General features: G+C 43.1%; 1 protein-coding gene across 6 annotated transcripts; it reads left to right on the forward strand.

Annotated features, from left to right (window-relative positions):
* The first annotated feature begins 805 nt into the window (after nucleotides 1-805).
* On the forward strand, nucleotides 806-9,351 carry LOC124027326 (zinc finger protein RFP-like). Of its 6 annotated transcripts, none has more exons than XM_046339812.1 (3): nucleotides 807-1,011; nucleotides 5,722-5,785; nucleotides 6,846-9,351. In XM_046339812.1, the coding sequence occupies exon 3, from the start codon at nucleotides 6,863-6,865 to the stop codon at nucleotides 8,378-8,380; it is 1,518 nt and encodes a 505-aa protein (XP_046195768.1). In that variant the 5' UTR covers nucleotides 807-1,011; nucleotides 5,722-5,785; nucleotides 6,846-6,862; the 3' UTR covers nucleotides 8,381-9,351. The 6 variants fall into 6 exon arrangements, with proteins under 6 accessions (XP_046195743.1, XP_046195768.1, XP_046195760.1 ...); XM_046339804.1 differs by lacking the exon at nucleotides 807-1,011 and adding an exon at nucleotides 1,152-1,422; XM_046339786.1 differs by lacking the exon at nucleotides 807-1,011 and adding an exon at nucleotides 1,564-1,781.
* The last annotated feature ends 7,414 nt before the right edge of the window (nucleotides 9,352-16,765 follow it).

Below are 16,765 nucleotides of genomic sequence, written 5' to 3' on the forward strand. Positions count from 1 at the left end.
TCATACTGTTGATTGTGGCCTGTGGAATGTTGTCCCACTCCTCTTCAATGGCTGTGTGAAGTTTCTGGATATGGGCAGGAACTGGAACATGCTGTAGTACACGTTGATCCAGAGCATCCCAAATATACTCAATGGGTGACATGTCTGGTGAGTATGCAGGCCAATGAAGAACTGGGACATTTTCAGCTTTCAGGAATTCTGGACAGATCCTTGTGACATTGTTCCGTGCATTATCTTGCTCAAACATGAAGTGATATAGGCGGATGAATGGCATGACGATGGGCCCAGGACCTTGTTGTGGTATGTGCATTCAAATTGCCATCAAAATGAAATTGTGTTGTCTGTAGGTTATACCTGCCCATATCATAACCCCACCGCCACCATGGGGCACTCTGTTCACATCCGCAAACCGCTTACCCACACGATGCCATACATATGGTTTGCAGTTGTGAGGCTGGTTGGATGTACTGCCAAATTATTTACTTAAAATGGAAGATAAATGAACATTCAATTAACTGGCAACAGCATTTTATGACTTGTTTGTTTTGGTTTTCGGCTGCTAGTGCACACACAAAAATGTCTTGGGCAAGCCAAAGTCAGTAGCCGAAGTCTACGCCCCTACGTAGGTGATTGGTTAACAGTAGGGATTCTTCAATTAAGTGTTTACAAATCGTTTTTATAAAAAAAAAAAAAATCACTTGAAATACTGCATCAAACATTTTAGTTGGATGTAAAATCTCCTTGACAAATGTCAAAATTAATGACACTTTTTTGCGTTCTTAGATTAATTCTGGTTATGGTGTTCGCCTTGCCGAGTTTAAACTCGAAGCATGCGGAAGGTTTAAGGAGTCTATGGAACACCTTTGACAGCAAGCCATGCTTTGGTTTAGTTTCCCTGGCAATTTGAATATGATGGCCAAAAAATGATATAATGGGATTTATGCCACAAATGCTAAAACGTTAGCATGTGAAAACAATTCCAGGGACTTCTAAGCATGGACTGCTTATACGGTAAGGGAACCGAAAATAAATGTTGTAATCTGGGTTTGCTATTCCTTTTTAATATTACAGGATAGGACTGTTCCACTTTATTGTATTGACTGTAATTACAGTGAACGCCCAGGTAACTTTCAACACAACAGGAAGTAGGTTAATAATTCATTTCATCATGGACAGGCACTTTTGATGTCACGGTGGAAATAGGCTACGGCTAATTCAAGACAACTATCATGTTTCTAGTTTGTCTTCACTATTAGTATTGATCTAAATTACCATCCCCAGTTGTGCGGTGATGAACAGGTGCTGATCTGTGCAGTTCCTATCCGAATGAGCGTGAGAAAAAAAAGTCGAATTTTAATGAAATATCAACAACGACAAGGTCTCCACGTTGAAAATATCGTGTCCTACTAAACAGGATTTTAGGTAAGATACTTTTGTTATGGTTAATTGCATGTTTTGTATTACAGCGACACCGGGAATAGAAAATTCCAAAACCACCTAATCCCGCGAGGTTACGTGAATGTTGCGCGGCAGCGTGAATTAGAAACGGAATTCCCAGGAAATCGAAAGTTATCTGCGACTCCTCTCCTGTCGTAGACATATTGGACATTGAGCTCATAAGGGCCATAGTTTGGAGATTTCTGATATGTTGCCTATGTTTAGCCTAGTCACTCGGTATACATTTGGGATTGTGTTCTAAGATTTCCAAATGTCTGAGTTTCTTTATGAATTATGAACTAATATAGGCTCTACCTCATTCAGAAGGGCTACAGGGCATGCGGGTAAGGTTTGTTTCATTTCTAGACTAGATCGAGTCAAATAAATTTCCCTGACACATCCACATGATATAATACGGCCTGCTCTACTGTACAAGAGGAAGTAGGTTTAATACTATTGTTTGATGGTAGCTGTTTGAGGTGTCAGTTGGATTAATCAAATGATTAAACCTCTCCTGGCTGTAGGTTTTCTCAGTTGACAACCTTGAGACGTAACTACGTGTTTTGGCCATCCAAACATACTCTAAGGGACAGATCGAAATTTACTGAGGGGAGATTTTATTTTGGGGAAGGCTTTATTGAGCACATGGGAGGGTTGTGTGTTTTTTGCCTGGTTTACTGTTGCTCTTCTGCTCGTATTTTCCCTATAAACAATAGCTTGACTTTTTGATATTACCCTAATACAGTTTAGAAATGCTTGTGACAGTTTGGTATGGTGTGGCTATTATTAAGCTTTAGATCATTCAGGCCTATGATATAAAGGCAGACCATTGTGCTCCAATTGTCTCCGACAGTTGAACGTGACGCGAGGAAGACTGTTTCAGGATATTGCGGACAGTCTGAGCACTGATGGAGGGATTGTGGGTTCCTGGTGTAACTCGGGCAGTTGTTGCTGCCATCCTGTACCTGTCCCGCAGGCTGATGTTCAGATGTACCGATCCTGTGCAGGTGTTGTTACACTGGTCTGCCACTGTGAGGACGCTGTCTGTCCTGTAGCGCTGTCTTAAGCGTCTCACAGTATGGGCATTGAAATGTATTGCCCTGGTCACATCTGCAGTCCTCATGCCTCCTTGCAACATGCCTAAGGCACGGTCACGCAGATGAGCAGGGACCCTGGGCATCTTTCTTTTGGTATTTTTCAGTCAGTAGAAAGGCCTCTTTAGTATCCTAAGTTTTTATAACTGTGACCAATAATTGCCTACCGTCTGTAAGCTGTTAGTGTCTTTACGACCGTTCCACAGGTGCATGTTCATTAATTGTTTACAGTTCATTGATCAAGTATGGGAAACAGTGTTCAAACCCTTTACAATGAACATCTGTTAAGTTATTTGGATTTTTACTAATTGTCTTTGAAAGACAGTGTCCTGAAAAGTTTTTATTTTATTTTTTACGTTGCTGAGTTTATGTATAGCAGACGCAGTAGCCATCTTGACTTAAAGACATGCATGTCTGTGTCGTAGAATGCCCCTGTCATATCTCTATCTCTGGGTTTAGGCCTAAGCTTCTGTAAACCTACTCATTCAAGGGTTTTTCTTTTTTTACTATTTTCTACATTGTAGAATAATAGTGAAGACATCAAAACTATGAAATAACACATGGAATTATGTAGTAACCAAAAAAAGTGTACAAAATATATTTGATTCTTCAAAGTTGCCACCATTTGCCTTGACAGCTTTGCACACTCTTGGCATTCTCTCAACCAGCTTCATGAGGAATTATTTTCCAACAGTCTTGAAGGATTTCCCACATATGCTGAGAACTTGTTAGCTGCTTTTCCTTCATCCCAAATATTTTCTGTATTGACTGACCTTCATGTCTTTAAGTAATGACAGACTGTCATTTCTCTTTGCTTATTTGAACTGTTCTTGCCATAATATGGATTTGGTTTTTAACCAAATAAGGCTATATTTTGTATACCAACTCTACCTTGTCACAACACAACTGATTGGCTCAAACACATTCGGAAGGACAGAAATTCCACAAATATACTTTTAACAAGGCACACCTGTTAATTGAAATGCATTCCAGGTGACTACCTCATGAAGCTGGTTGAGAGAATGCCACGAGTGTGCAAAGCTGTCAAGGCAAAGGGTGGCTACTTTGAAGTATCTCAAACATAAAATATATTTTGATTTGTTTAACACATTTTTTGGTTACTCCATGATTCCATATGCGTTATTTAATAGATTGTCTTCGCTATTATTCTGCAATGTAGAAAATTGTAAAAAATAAAAACCCTGGCGTAGGTGTGTCAACTTTTGACTGTTACTGTGTGCGTGTGTAATACAGTGGACACCTAAGGTTTTGTCTACACTTGACACTTATGTGCAACTTCTGCTATCAGAATACGAAAATTGCATTGAAAAGACCCATCTAGACGCACAAAAGTCACTTTTGGTCAGATTGTGTTCAGATCTGGCTGACCACTTCAGGAGGTGGTCATGGATGTGTTGTGTTGTGTAGATTTCTCCTCAGTCTGGACCCAATCAGGCTACCGAAAAGCGCATAAAGTGACCGATGTCATCAGCACTCCTCCCACAAGTCTCGGGACCGAGTGGTACCTTTTCATTATAACGTTGGAGGAAATACACAAGGAACGTATTTGCTGGCCTCATAAATGCTAGCCAGCTCGATTAATATTTAGAAAAACTATTTTTTTTTGTTTGGAAGGAGTTATGCTAACCCTTTTGCAATCTCTTTAGCGTTGCTTGCTAGCTTGCTGGCTAGCTACAGACGTTAGCTTTCTAGTTAGTTACAGTAGTTCGCTACTGCCATCATTTGTGTTATCATATTTTGCCTATTCCACCTTTTTGTAGATTGCATATTGGCATTTCAATATAGTATATAATATGTATATAATATGCAAATTCCCGACTTTATTGCGCACTTTGAAAAATCTTTCTTTATATATGTTTTTATTTTATTTTACTGACAAATAAAATCAATCAATCCATCCAAACTGTGCAGCGGGAATTGATGAATGGAAAGAGACATCTGTTACAAAACAGCAAAAAGTTGAATGACATTCGGAGATTGACAGTCTATTTATTGTGTTGTTGGATATGCAAACCATGATATTGATGTCCCAGAAGTCGGTATGCTTTGAATTATTGGTTGTGTGGTACATTGCCACAGAAAGTTTTTGGTGGAAAATTTGTTTGATATATTTTATATAATTGTAAATATGGCATCAAAATGTTAAATCTCATTTCAAACGTAGCTGATCATTATCTGCAGCCAGCTCTGATTATATTGTAATGAAACAGGCAGAGAGAGTGAGCTCGTCTGTGGTGGTTGGCGAACCCTCAACCTTCTGGACCGTAGCCCTGCGTAGCATTGGCTTTGCCACAAAAGCATGCTGAAGTGGCAAAGTCAATATCCATGTTATTGTTATTTGTGGTGGTAAATATTATTTTGAGTTAATTATATGTGGGGGGGAGTGTTCAGTTTATTTACAGTACAAGGGGAGGGTCATGCGAAAATATTTTTAACGTTGGGGGGGAGGGGTTGCATTTTTGTTTTTGACACCTTGAGTTGGACCAGCTCCCCCACAGTAAATTTCAAGCTGTCCCTAAAAGGCAGTGGTCACCAACTGATGAGATCAACTGGTCGATCTGATCTCCAAAGCATTCCTAGTCAATCACCAAACATTTCTGTAAAAAAATCCAACATTTCTATTAAAAGAATTCTGCGCTTTTGGCAGTAGTTGCACTTGATTCAGCAGCGCTAGCGCCAGGAAGGCAAAGTGTTCACATTGTTAAGTGTACCTATAGTGCTACCACTGGCCAATCAGATAGCTTCGATCACCCTGTGTGCACAGTTTCCTCGAGCCATAGACTGTAAAATTGAGTATTGAATGTACCGCAAAGTTGATACTGTGACTGCAAATCTTTTAAAACCATGACTACAGAGACACTCAACGAATACAGCACAAAGCTGCTGTTTTTTAAATTTAAGTTCACGTTTAAGTTGTTATTCAATACTGTCAACACTTCGTTCAACACTTATAAGCCATAAAATGTGCATTCTCCCTACTTGCATCTGCAGTGCTGGTTGTAGTGTAATGAGTGAGTATGGCAAAGTGTTCAGAGCTTGCATTGTTATTATTAGCGGCTTGTCTTTTGCAATATCAAGGAATATTTCACGTTCTCTGGTCATTGGATTAACAACATGAATTGGTGCATGAGGCAGAAATAATGCAGTATGACTTGTGTTTCACCATCAGCTGGAAGACGGTGTCCACTTTGCTCAGTGGAGGGAGGGAAAGCGAGCAGCGGGATATGAGTCAGGTGAGAGTTAACCTCACCGCTGCGCCCGCCCACCCCTCAGACTGACCATTAAATGCAGGTCATCAGTCCAGTAAAAAACATATCTGGAAATTATTATGCTCACTCAGCTGTGCCTCACAAGTAATACAACAAATGATCTATTACCAGTGTGATCCAATACCTAGCATGTTGAAATATAATTTCAAAATGGTCAGAGAAGAACAACATTGGCAGGGCAATTCAAGCATAGCCAATATGCCGTGCTAATGTATTGGATCCACAGCCTACTCCACAAACCTCATTGCTACAGAACTGTTTTTGTTGGTTAATGTTGCATAGGCTTACGTTTTTAAAGCCGTGATTTTTAAAAATTGGAGCGTTATGTTGTGGAAATTCTTACACTGGGACACTCAGTCAATCTTAAATTAATCATTCTTTATCAGCGCACTGGAGAGGTTCCAACCAACTCAATGCACCAAGTACACATGTCGATCAGGAGCTCTCACGGGGCAGTCCCGTTAGTTCTCATATATACTTACACAAAAAGTAGTAATTGCATGATTTAGCTTATTCATAACTAATGAATTATCATTCATGTTTGCTATCATTCATGTGACAGACCAATACTGGTTCATTCATGTGACAGACCAATACTGGTTCATGCATGTGACAGACCAATACCTACCTCTTCTTCTCTCCAAGCTGAGACATTGAAACTGAGATATCGTTCTCAAAAAAGGGTCTGGGCGTACTGCCAAATTGCAGATACTATAGTGAGGATTTCTCTCAGGCGTTGCATGAACAATAACCACAAGAAATGGGTTATTAGCACAAACAGAACACAGAAATTGACTGTTAGAAAAGCCCAAATGTAAAAAATATATAGGTAGATCTTGGCTTGTATTATGACTCGGAGTGATCTTGACTCATACATTAAGGTCTCCTTCAGTTGTATTGAACTATATATAATGTAATTCAAAGTAAGAAATCCCTACATACTACTAATTGCATGCAAAGCTACCTGAATTTACATGAATTTTGTGTTTTTACAACTTTGTTGCTTTTTTATTGTGCATTCTAGAGCCTGCCGCTGCCAGCATGTCACTGTTTGAGACTGAAGGACCCCTCGTTCTGGACCTGAGCTGCCCTATCTGCCTGCAACTCTTCTCCGACCCTGTGTCCCTACCCTGCGGCCACGTCTACTGCTCTGCCTGCCTTGAGAAGTACATGGACACTGACACGGCCCACCACTGTTGTCCCGAATGCCAGGTTGAGTACCCGGGCCTCCAGGCCCTCGTGAAGAACTTCAAGATGTGCAGCATCATCGAGAGCTATAAAGCCACCACAACAGGAAAGGTCAGATCTGTCACAGATGGAGATGGTGGTGATTGCCAACAGGGGGTATTGTCACCTAACCAGAGAAATGATGGTAAGACCTCTGAACGTCTATTAGACATAGAGCAAGAAGAGTTACAACACACAGGCTTGGGAGATGCAGCTGCAGCGCCCCCTACTTTTCTGAAAAACCAACCGACCAAGATGGAGAAGTCTAAACTTCTATTAGCGTCTCATGTAACAGAGTTGGCGGTGAGGCTGCAGATTGCTGAGGACCAGCTGAGGAGGGAGGAGGAGAGGGAGGTTGAGGTCCGGGCCGCCAATGCCCTTCTGAGAGGACAGGCAGCCAAGCTGCTGGAGCGGATGACTGAGATGACGATCAACTATGTTACTGGGATGACAGAGTTGATTGAAGAGGAACTGCGCCCCACCGAGGAGAGCCTAGGCAGCCGAGTACACCAAGTCTCCGAGATCCGAGTGAAGTTGAGGGATGCCCAACTCCGAGCCAAATCCCTCCTGACCGAGGAAGACAGTGGGGTGTTCAGTGAGGGGCTTCAGGAGGCACAACCGCGCATCATGGAGCTGATGGCCCAGCAACCTCTTGAGGAGCTGGACCATGACAACACCTGTCCTGAGTCGAAAGTTAATCCAGGCCGAGCTTGCGACGAGCTGGAACGGAGGAGCGCAGAGTTGAGGGAGGGACTCGGGACGGCCCAGCGTTCCCTACGCAATGTCCTCAACCCCTCAGAGGTGACCTTTGACCTAGACACTGCCCACCCCAGCTTGGTGCTGTCGGAGGACCTGAAGACGGTGACCTTCAGCCCCAAAAAGCAGCCCTACCCGGCCCTGCCAACAAGGTTTAGCAACTTCCTCCAGGTGCTGAGCACCCAGAGCTTCTACGGAGGCGAGCATCGCTGGGAGGTGGAGCTGGACGGATCTTCTCCCTGGATCATAGGGATATGCTACAGCGGGGCGCTAGCACGCAGCGGGTTAGCGAGTGCCCTAGAGAGTAGCCGTGGCTCCTGGTGCCTGATGTGGTTCGATAACCTGCTCAGGTCCTTTGAGCAGGGCCATGATGTCCCATTGAAGAGAACCCCGGCAGTACATAGACTGGAGATCACGCTGAGTTTTAAGACTCAGAGGTTGAGCTTCTATAACGTCAGCCAGTGCAGTGGGAAGACTCACGTGTACACCTTTAAGGCGAACCTCACGGAGCCGGTGCATCTGGCTTATAGGATGATGTCAGGCCAACCGAAGGCACGCATAACAGTATGCTCTTGAACGGTCATTGGTACAAAAGAGAACCTAGCAAGATTACATAATTTTGTGTTATTAATCCTGTATTAATACCAAACATTTCTTGTTTACATTTAATGTTGTTCATGGTTGTAGAGACATAGTTGTTTTGGTCTGTTACTAGCGGTAGGGGAGAGTGGAGTAAGTTGAGCCACCCCTTTTTTCTAGGAAACCATACACAAAATGTATAATAGATTATCATTTAATGGAGTCTAGAAACCACATGGAAAACCACATGGATAAAGTAGTAAGCAAGCTGGTCCAAAAAACTTTTCACAAAGTCAAATTAATATTTTGTCTTATAGGTTTCATGATTCTTGTATCTAAACCAGATAGTTTTAAGATTTGTTTTATAAATCAGTTTGGTTCTCTTTATGCTGCATGGAATAAACCCAGCATGAAAGTGCATCCTTGTAGCTGTGTGGGCTAATATGGTCAAAATGTTTTCCTTTGGGTAAGTTGAGCCAATGATCACCATACCCCATCCAAATGGTGATTACAGAGTCTCCGGTTTATGAATAATATGTATATTATTTTTGCAATGTGTCATCCATATGGAATCAAGATGGTGCATTTTTATTGTTGCAGATATCATCATACCCTGTGTATAGAAGTGTAAAACAAGCAGGGGTCTTGCGAAAGAGGCACACAACACAATTGATCTGATAACATGGAGTCCGAGCTTGTTAAACATATTAAGAATCTCGCACACCAGTTTCTTGGGTTTAATAGCTTCAAATGCAGAGAACTTCCCCACAAATTGGCCCATCGAAACTACATGGAAGGGTATATCTGAATGTAGACATACATTTAAGATATACAATATAACCAGAGCCCCACCTTTTGTTTTTTTGTTGCCTGTTTTGCATGTTATTTTGGCATTGATATGTGTCACATCAGTTTGCAAACAATGTAAAAAAACATAATTGAGTTAATAAAGCTGCATACAAACATGGTCTGTTTTTTGCTTTCTTGAGTAAGGCAGCTCCAAAATGCAGGTGTTTCAGCCTAGCTTAGTGCTTTCTGTGGTGGTGGGGCAGCCAGCAGAGAATACAGTAGGGGTTGATAATGTTCTCTAGTTGCGCTGTGATTGTCTCAGTGTACTGTCACTCATGGGGACACAACGTCACCGCAAAATCTACCGGGAGAGCTCGACATTTCAAGCCTGTTGGGTGCTGCCATAGAGTTACATTAGAAGTGCCCATCCAAGAAGGCCACAAAAAAATGGCAATGAGCTTGATGCATTGATAAGCTCCTTTCCTGAGGACGGCTCACCTCTCACAGTTCTGGGCGACTTTAACCTCCCCACGTCTACCTTTGACTCATTCCTCTCTGCCTCCTTCTTTCCACTCCTCTCCTCTTTTGACCTCACCCTCTCACCTTCCCCCCCACTCACAAGGCAGGCAATACGCTCGACCTCATCTTTACTAGATGCTGTTCTTCCACTAACCTCATTGCAACTCCCCTCCAAGTCTCCGACCACTACCTTGTATCCTTTTCCCTCTCGCTCTCATCCAACACTTCCCACACTGCCCCTACTCGGATGGTATCGCGCCGTCCCAACCTTCGCTCTCTCTCCCCCGCTACTCTCTCCTCTTCCATCCTATCATCTCTTCCCTCTGTTCAAACCTTCTCCAACCTATCTCCTGATTCTGCCTCCTCAACCCTCCTCTCCTCCCTTTCTGCATCCTTTGACTCTCTATGTCCCCTATCTTCCAGGCCGGCTCGGTCCTCCCCTCCCGCTCCGTGGCTTGACGACTCATTGCGAGCTCACAGAACAGGGCTCCGGGCAGCCGAGCGGAAATGGAGGAAAACTCGCCTCCCTGCGGACCTGGCATCCTTTCGCTCCCTCCTCTCTACATTTTCCTCCTCTGTCTCTGCTGCTAAAACCACTTTCTACCACTCTAAATTTCAAGCATCTGCCTCTAACCCTAGGAAGCTCTTTGCCACCTTCTCCTCCCTCCTGAATCCCCCCCCTCCTCCCTCTCTGCAGACGACTTCGTCAACCATTTTGAAAAGAAGGTCGACGACATCCGATCCTCGTTTGCTAAGTCAAACGACACCGCTGGTTCTGCTCACACTGCCCTACCCTGTGCTCTGACCTCTTTCTCCCTCTCTCTCCAGATGAAATCTCGCGTCTTGTGACGGCCGGCCGCCCAACAACCTGCCCGCTTGACCCTATCCCCTCCCCTCTTCTCCAGACCATTTCCGGAGACCTTCTCCCTTACCTCACCTCGCTCATCAACTCATCACTGACCGCTGGCTACGTCCCTTCCGTCTTCAAGAGAGCGAGAGTTGCACCCCTTCTGAAAAAAACCTACACTCGATCCCTCCGATGTTAACAACTACAGACCAGTATCCCTTCTTTCTTTTCTCTCCAAAACTCTTGAACGTGCCGTCCTTGGTCAGCTCTCCCGCTATCTCTCTCAGAATGACCTTCTTGATCCAAATCAGTCAGGTTTCAAGACTAGTCATTCAACTGAGACTGCTCTTCTCTGTATCACGGAGGCGCTCCGCACCGCTAAAGCTAACTCTCTCTCCTCTGCTCTCATCCTTCTAGACCTATCGGCTGCCTTCGATACTGTGAACCATCAGATCCTCCTCTCCACCCTCTCCGAGTTGGGCATCTCCGGCGCGGCCCACGCTTGGATTGCGTCCTACCTGACAGCTCGCTCCTACCAGGTGGCGTGGCGAGAATCTGTCTCCTCACCACGCGCTCTCACCACTGGTGTCCCCCAGGGCTCTGTTCTAGGCCCTCTCCTATTCTCGCTATACACCAAGTCACTTGGCTCTGTCATAACCTCACATGGTCTCTCCTATCATTGCTATGCAGACGACACACAATTAATCTTCTCCTTTCCCCCCTGATGACCAGGTGGCGAATCGCATCTCTGCATGTCTGGCAGACATATCAGTATGGATGACGGATCACCACCTCAAGCTGAACTTCGGCAAGACGGAGCTGCTCTTCCTCCCGGGGAAGGACTGCCTGTTCCATGATCTCGCCATCACGGTTGACAACTCCATTGTGTCCTCCTCCCAGAGCGCTAAGAACCTTGGCGTGATCCTGGACAACACCCTGTCGTTCTCAACTAACATCAAGGCGGTGGCCCGTTCCTGTAGGTTCATGCTCTACAACATCCGCAGAGTACGACCCTGCCTCACACAGGAAGCGGCGCAGGTCCTAATCCAGGCACTTGTCATCTCCCGTCTGGATTACTGCAACTCGCTGTTGGCTGGGCTCCCTGCCTGTGCCATTAAACCCCTACAACTCATCCAGAACGCCGCAGCCCGTCTAGTGTTCAACCTTCCCAAGTTCTCTCACGTCACCCCGCTCCTCCGCTCTCTCCACTGGCTTCCAGTTGAAGCTCGCATCAGCTACAAGACCATGGTGCTTGCCTACGGAGCTGTGAGGGGAACGGCACCTCAGTACCTCCAGGCTCTGATCAGGCCCTACACCCAAATAAGGGCACTGCGTTCATCCACCTCTGGCCTGCTCGCCTCCCTACCACTGAGGAAGTACAGTTCCCGCTCAGCCCAGTCAAAACTGTTCGCTGCTCTGGCTCCCCAATGGTGGAACAAACTCCCTTACGACGCCAGGACAGCGGAGTCAATCACCACCTTCCGGAGACACCTGAAACCCCACCTCTTTAAGGAATACTTAGGATAGGATAAAGTAATCCTTCTTCCCCCCCCCCTTAAAATATTTAGATGCACTATTGTAAAGTGGCTGTTCCACTGGATGTCATAAGGTGAATGCACCAATTTGTAAGTCGCTCTGGATAAGAGCGTCTGCTAAATGACTTAAATGTTAAATGTCACATTATAACTACCATAGCTTTGATTGGACTGATCATGTCAACATTATACTTTAAAAATCTTAGCTAGCAAGCTAGACAAGCAGTCATAATCATGAATCACGTCGACAATCTATTGGCAAAATCCTTGTCATATGGAGAGAAATTATAGATAAAACGTATCGGTGCTCATCGGCCATTGGACATGAACATTACACAACAACATGGGTCAAAAAAAATTCTGTCAATCCAGCGTGACAGTTCAAAACAACTGGGAACTCGAAACTGGAAAATCTCAAGACTTCAGTGAGTTCAAGACAACTGGGAACTCGAAACTGGAAAATCTCAAGACTTCAGTGAGTTCAAGACAACTGGGAACTCGGTAAAAAACAGTTCCAACTGGGGGAAAAAGTTGCCAGTTGTCTTAAAAGCACCATAAATCCAGAGAATGACTGACTTTGATGACAAATCTTGATGACAAACTTTGCACACGAGGACGACCGCGCCACCTTTCTGTTTTTGTGAGCACAGCACAACCAGGTGAGTCCAAAAATATATTGTATGCTGCTGCATACAGTGCATTCGAAAGTTTTCAGACCCCTTCACTTTTTCCACGTTTTGTTACATTACAGCCTTATTCTAAAATGGATTAAATAACCATTTTTCCTCAATCTACACACAGTAACCTATAATGACAAAACTGAAACAGGTTTTTAGAAAATGTTTACAAATTTATTACAAATATTTAAAAAAAAATCACATTTATATTTGTATTCAGACCCTTTGCTATGAGACTTGAACGTGTGGTAAATTCAATTTATTGGACATGATTTGGAAAGGCACACCCCTGTCTATATAAGGTCCCATAGTTGACAGTGTATGTCAGCAAAAACCAAGCCATGAAGGAATTGTCTGTAGAGCTCCGAGACAGGATTGTGTTGAAGCACAGATCTGGGGAACCAAAGAATTTCTGCTGCATTTAAGGTCCCCAAGAACACACTGTCCTCCATAATTCTTAAATTGAAGAAGTTTGGAACCACCAAGACTTTCTAGAGCTGGCTACCCAGCCAAACTGAGCAATTGGGGAGAAGGGCCATGGTCAGGGAGGTGACCAAGAACCCGATGGTCACTCTGACCGAGCTCTGTGGAGATGGGAGAACCTTCCAGAAGGACAACCATCTCTGCGTTTATGGTAGAGTGGCCAGACGGAAGCCATGACAGCCCACTTGGTGTTTTCCAAAAGGCACCTAAAGGACTCTCAGACCATGAGAAACAAGATTTACTGGTCTGATGAAACCAAGATTGAAGATGGACACTATCCCTACGCTGAAGCATGGTTGTGGCAGCATCATGCTGTGGGGATGATTTTCAAGGACTGGGAGAGTCCTTGAAGAGTCAGGATTGAGGGAAAGATGAACGAAGAAAAGTACAGAAAGATCCTTGATGAAAATCAGAGTGCTCAGGACCTCAGACTGGAGGAAGGTTCACCTTCCAACAGGCCAACAACCCTAAGCACATAGTCAAGACAACGCAGGAGTGGCTTCGGTACAAGTGTAAATGTCCTTGTGAGGGCCAGCCAGGGCCCGGACTTGAACCTGATTAAACATCTCTGGAGAGACCTGAAAACAGCTGTGCAGCGACGCTCCCCATCTAACCTGACACAGCTTGCGACAATCTGTAGAGAACAATGGGACAAACTTCCAAAATACAGGTGTGCCAAGCTTGTAACATCATACCCAAGAAGAATTGAGGCTGTAATCGCTGCTAAAGGTGCTTCAACAAATAATTGAGTGAGGGGTCTGAATACTTATGTAAATGTTATTTTTCAAAAAAGTTTTTGTTTTGTCATTATGGGTATTGTATATAGATTGGGGGAAACTGTTTAATACATTTTAGAATAAGGTTGTAACAAAATGTGGAAAAAGTCAATGGGTCTGTAGACCTTCCGAATGCACTGTAAATGGTGTAATATGCCAGTGAGATATGTATATTAAGGCAGCCCCAAAATGCAGGTGTTTCAGCCTCGCTCAGTGCTTTCTGTGGTGGTGGGGCAGCCATCAGAAAATACAGAGTGTAGGGGTTGATAATGTTCTCTAGTTGCGCCGTGATTGTCTCAGTGTACTGTCACTCATGGGGACACAACGTCACTGCAAAATCTATGGGGAGAGCTCGGAAATTCAAGCCTGTTGGGTGCTGCTATAGAGTTACATTAGAAGTTCCCATCCAAGAAGGCTCAAGGTCATTGGCCACAAATAAGATGACATCACATCACATTATAGCTACTGTAGCTTTGATTGAATTGATCTTGTCAACATCATACTTTAAAAGTCTTAGCAAGCAAGCTAGATAAGCAGTCACCATCACGAATCAAGTCGATAATCAATTGGCAAAGTAATTTTCAATCCATGTCATATGGAGAGAAATTATGGATAAAACGTATCAGTGCTCATAGGCCATTGGACATAAACATTACACATCAAGTTGGAAATTGCAAATTCAACAATGATTAGTTTGGATGGAATCAGTGTGGCTAACTGAAAGTGTTGCAAAGCAATCACTAGCCTGCTATTCAGTGGAGTGGGTGTGTGATCCAAGTCTGGGTTTAAGGGTCTCTTTTCCAAACTTAAAAGGATAAACATTCAACAACATGGGCCAGAAAGGTTTCTGTCAATCCAGCATGACAGTTCAAAACAACTGGAAACTCGGGTTTGGGAAATCTCAGACTTCAGTGAGTTCAAGACAACTGGGAACTCGGTAAAAAACAGCTCCGACTGGCAGAAAAAAAAACATTTTGAATGGTCATCCAACTTGCGCCTCTTTCTAGAGTTCTGACCTGAAGATCACTGACATCCATGATTCAACTTTCTTTCCCCCCCAGAGTTACCAGTTGTCTTAAAAGCACCATAAATCCAGAGAATGACTAACTTTGATGACAAAATGTGCACACGAGGACCACCGCGCCGCGCCACCTTTCTGTTTTTGTGAGCACAGCACAACCAGGTGAGTCTAAAAATGTCTTGTATGCTGCTGTAACAAAATGTGGAAATGTCAAGGGGTCTGAATACCTTCTGAATGCAATGTAAATTATGTAATTTGCCAGGGAGAAATGTATACTGTAGCTAAGGAAGTAATACTAAGTGTATGTTGTGTAGTAAGCTGTTAGTAGCCCATGTGGTTCATCCTAATAATTGGGTCCCTTTCCCCCTCATAACGTAGCTTAATGTTCTGACTTGGTGGTGCACATGTAGCCTCTTTACATTAAAAACCAAAGTCTAACAGAATTCCAGTCATTCCAATAAATGTTAATACCCCTTGATCTTCAAGAATAGGACTTGAAAATATTGAAGTATAGATTAGCCAAATTGTTTTACTTGAGCATGACCCCAAAACTAAGGATTTGTTAGCCAGCTCTACTGTTGTTTATGATTTTGTTGTCATGGGGGACTGATTGGACTCATTGATTCCAGTTGAAAAATGCTGCACTCATGGAATGACATGCTTTGAGCACTACTGAAAAGTGCTATTTACATGTGAAAAATGAATGTCATATGCTGCATTTGCCATAGTCCTATTATTTACCTTTTGTTGCTGACACTTGATAATATGCAGCTGTTTTAAAGGGCAAATCCACAGATGAAACAATAACAAAACAGTTGACCCGCCTCTTTTGGTAAAAAGCTGAGGGATGGACTTGGATTAGTAGCTATGGATGCAAGGACTGACCATCCATGATAAAACAATTATAGTTTTAACCATGTTATGAGGCTACACAGTGTTTGCAAAGGGTGGCTACTTAGTCTTAAATATAAAACATATTTTGATTTAACACTTTTTGGGGGTTTACTTCATGATTCCATGTGTTATTTCATAGTTGCGATTACTTCACTATTGTTCAACAATGTAGAAAATTGTTTTTTTAAAATAAAGAAAAACCATTGAATGAGTATGTGTCTCCAAACTCTTGACTGGTACTGTATGTATTTTTCTTTTTTTACTGACAAATAAAATCAATCAATCAATCCAAACTGTGCAGAGGCTAATTGATGAATGGATAGAGACATCTGTTACAAAACACCAATAAGTTGAATTACTTTCGGAGATTGCCAAGCCTTCGAAACAAGGTTGGAGGGGAATGTTCTGTTTGTTGAGATTGACATAGTCTATTTATTGTGGTGTTGAATACTCAAACCATGATAATGAAGTGCCCGAAGTTGGTATGCTTTGTTTATTGGTTGTGTGGTTTATTGGCACAGAAACCTGTTGGTGGAAAATATGTTTTATATAATTATAAATATGGCATCAAAATGTTAAATCTCATTTCCAACCAAGCTGATTCAAAGACAAGATGCAATACTGGCAACCTAAATAGTTTATTCATATAGCTGTAATACGAATTGTACAGTATCGCATATTACTGGTTACTTATCATGATAGGTACTAATAATTGCAATAATAATGCTTATTTGCATTTTTCACGTTTGCATATGTCGATCCCTAAACTGAACCAAATCGAAGTGAAAGGGAGAATCTCAATCGCACAATTTTCGCATCTTCTCAAAAACCCATAGTAGGA

Source organism: Oncorhynchus gorbuscha, linkage group LG03, assembly GCF_021184085.1.
Source record: "Oncorhynchus gorbuscha isolate QuinsamMale2020 ecotype Even-year linkage group LG03, OgorEven_v1.0, whole genome shotgun sequence".
NCBI classification, from domain to species: Eukaryota; Metazoa; Chordata; class Actinopteri; order Salmoniformes; family Salmonidae; genus Oncorhynchus; species Oncorhynchus gorbuscha.

Excerpts from the sequence above, each read along its gene's own strand:
- LOC124027326 (XM_046339786.1), top strand. Across the intron at positions 5,786-6,845 it reads AGCAGCGGGATATGAGTCAG|AGCCTGCCGCTGCCAGCATG; the intron begins GTGAGAGTTAAC and ends TGTGCATTCTAG.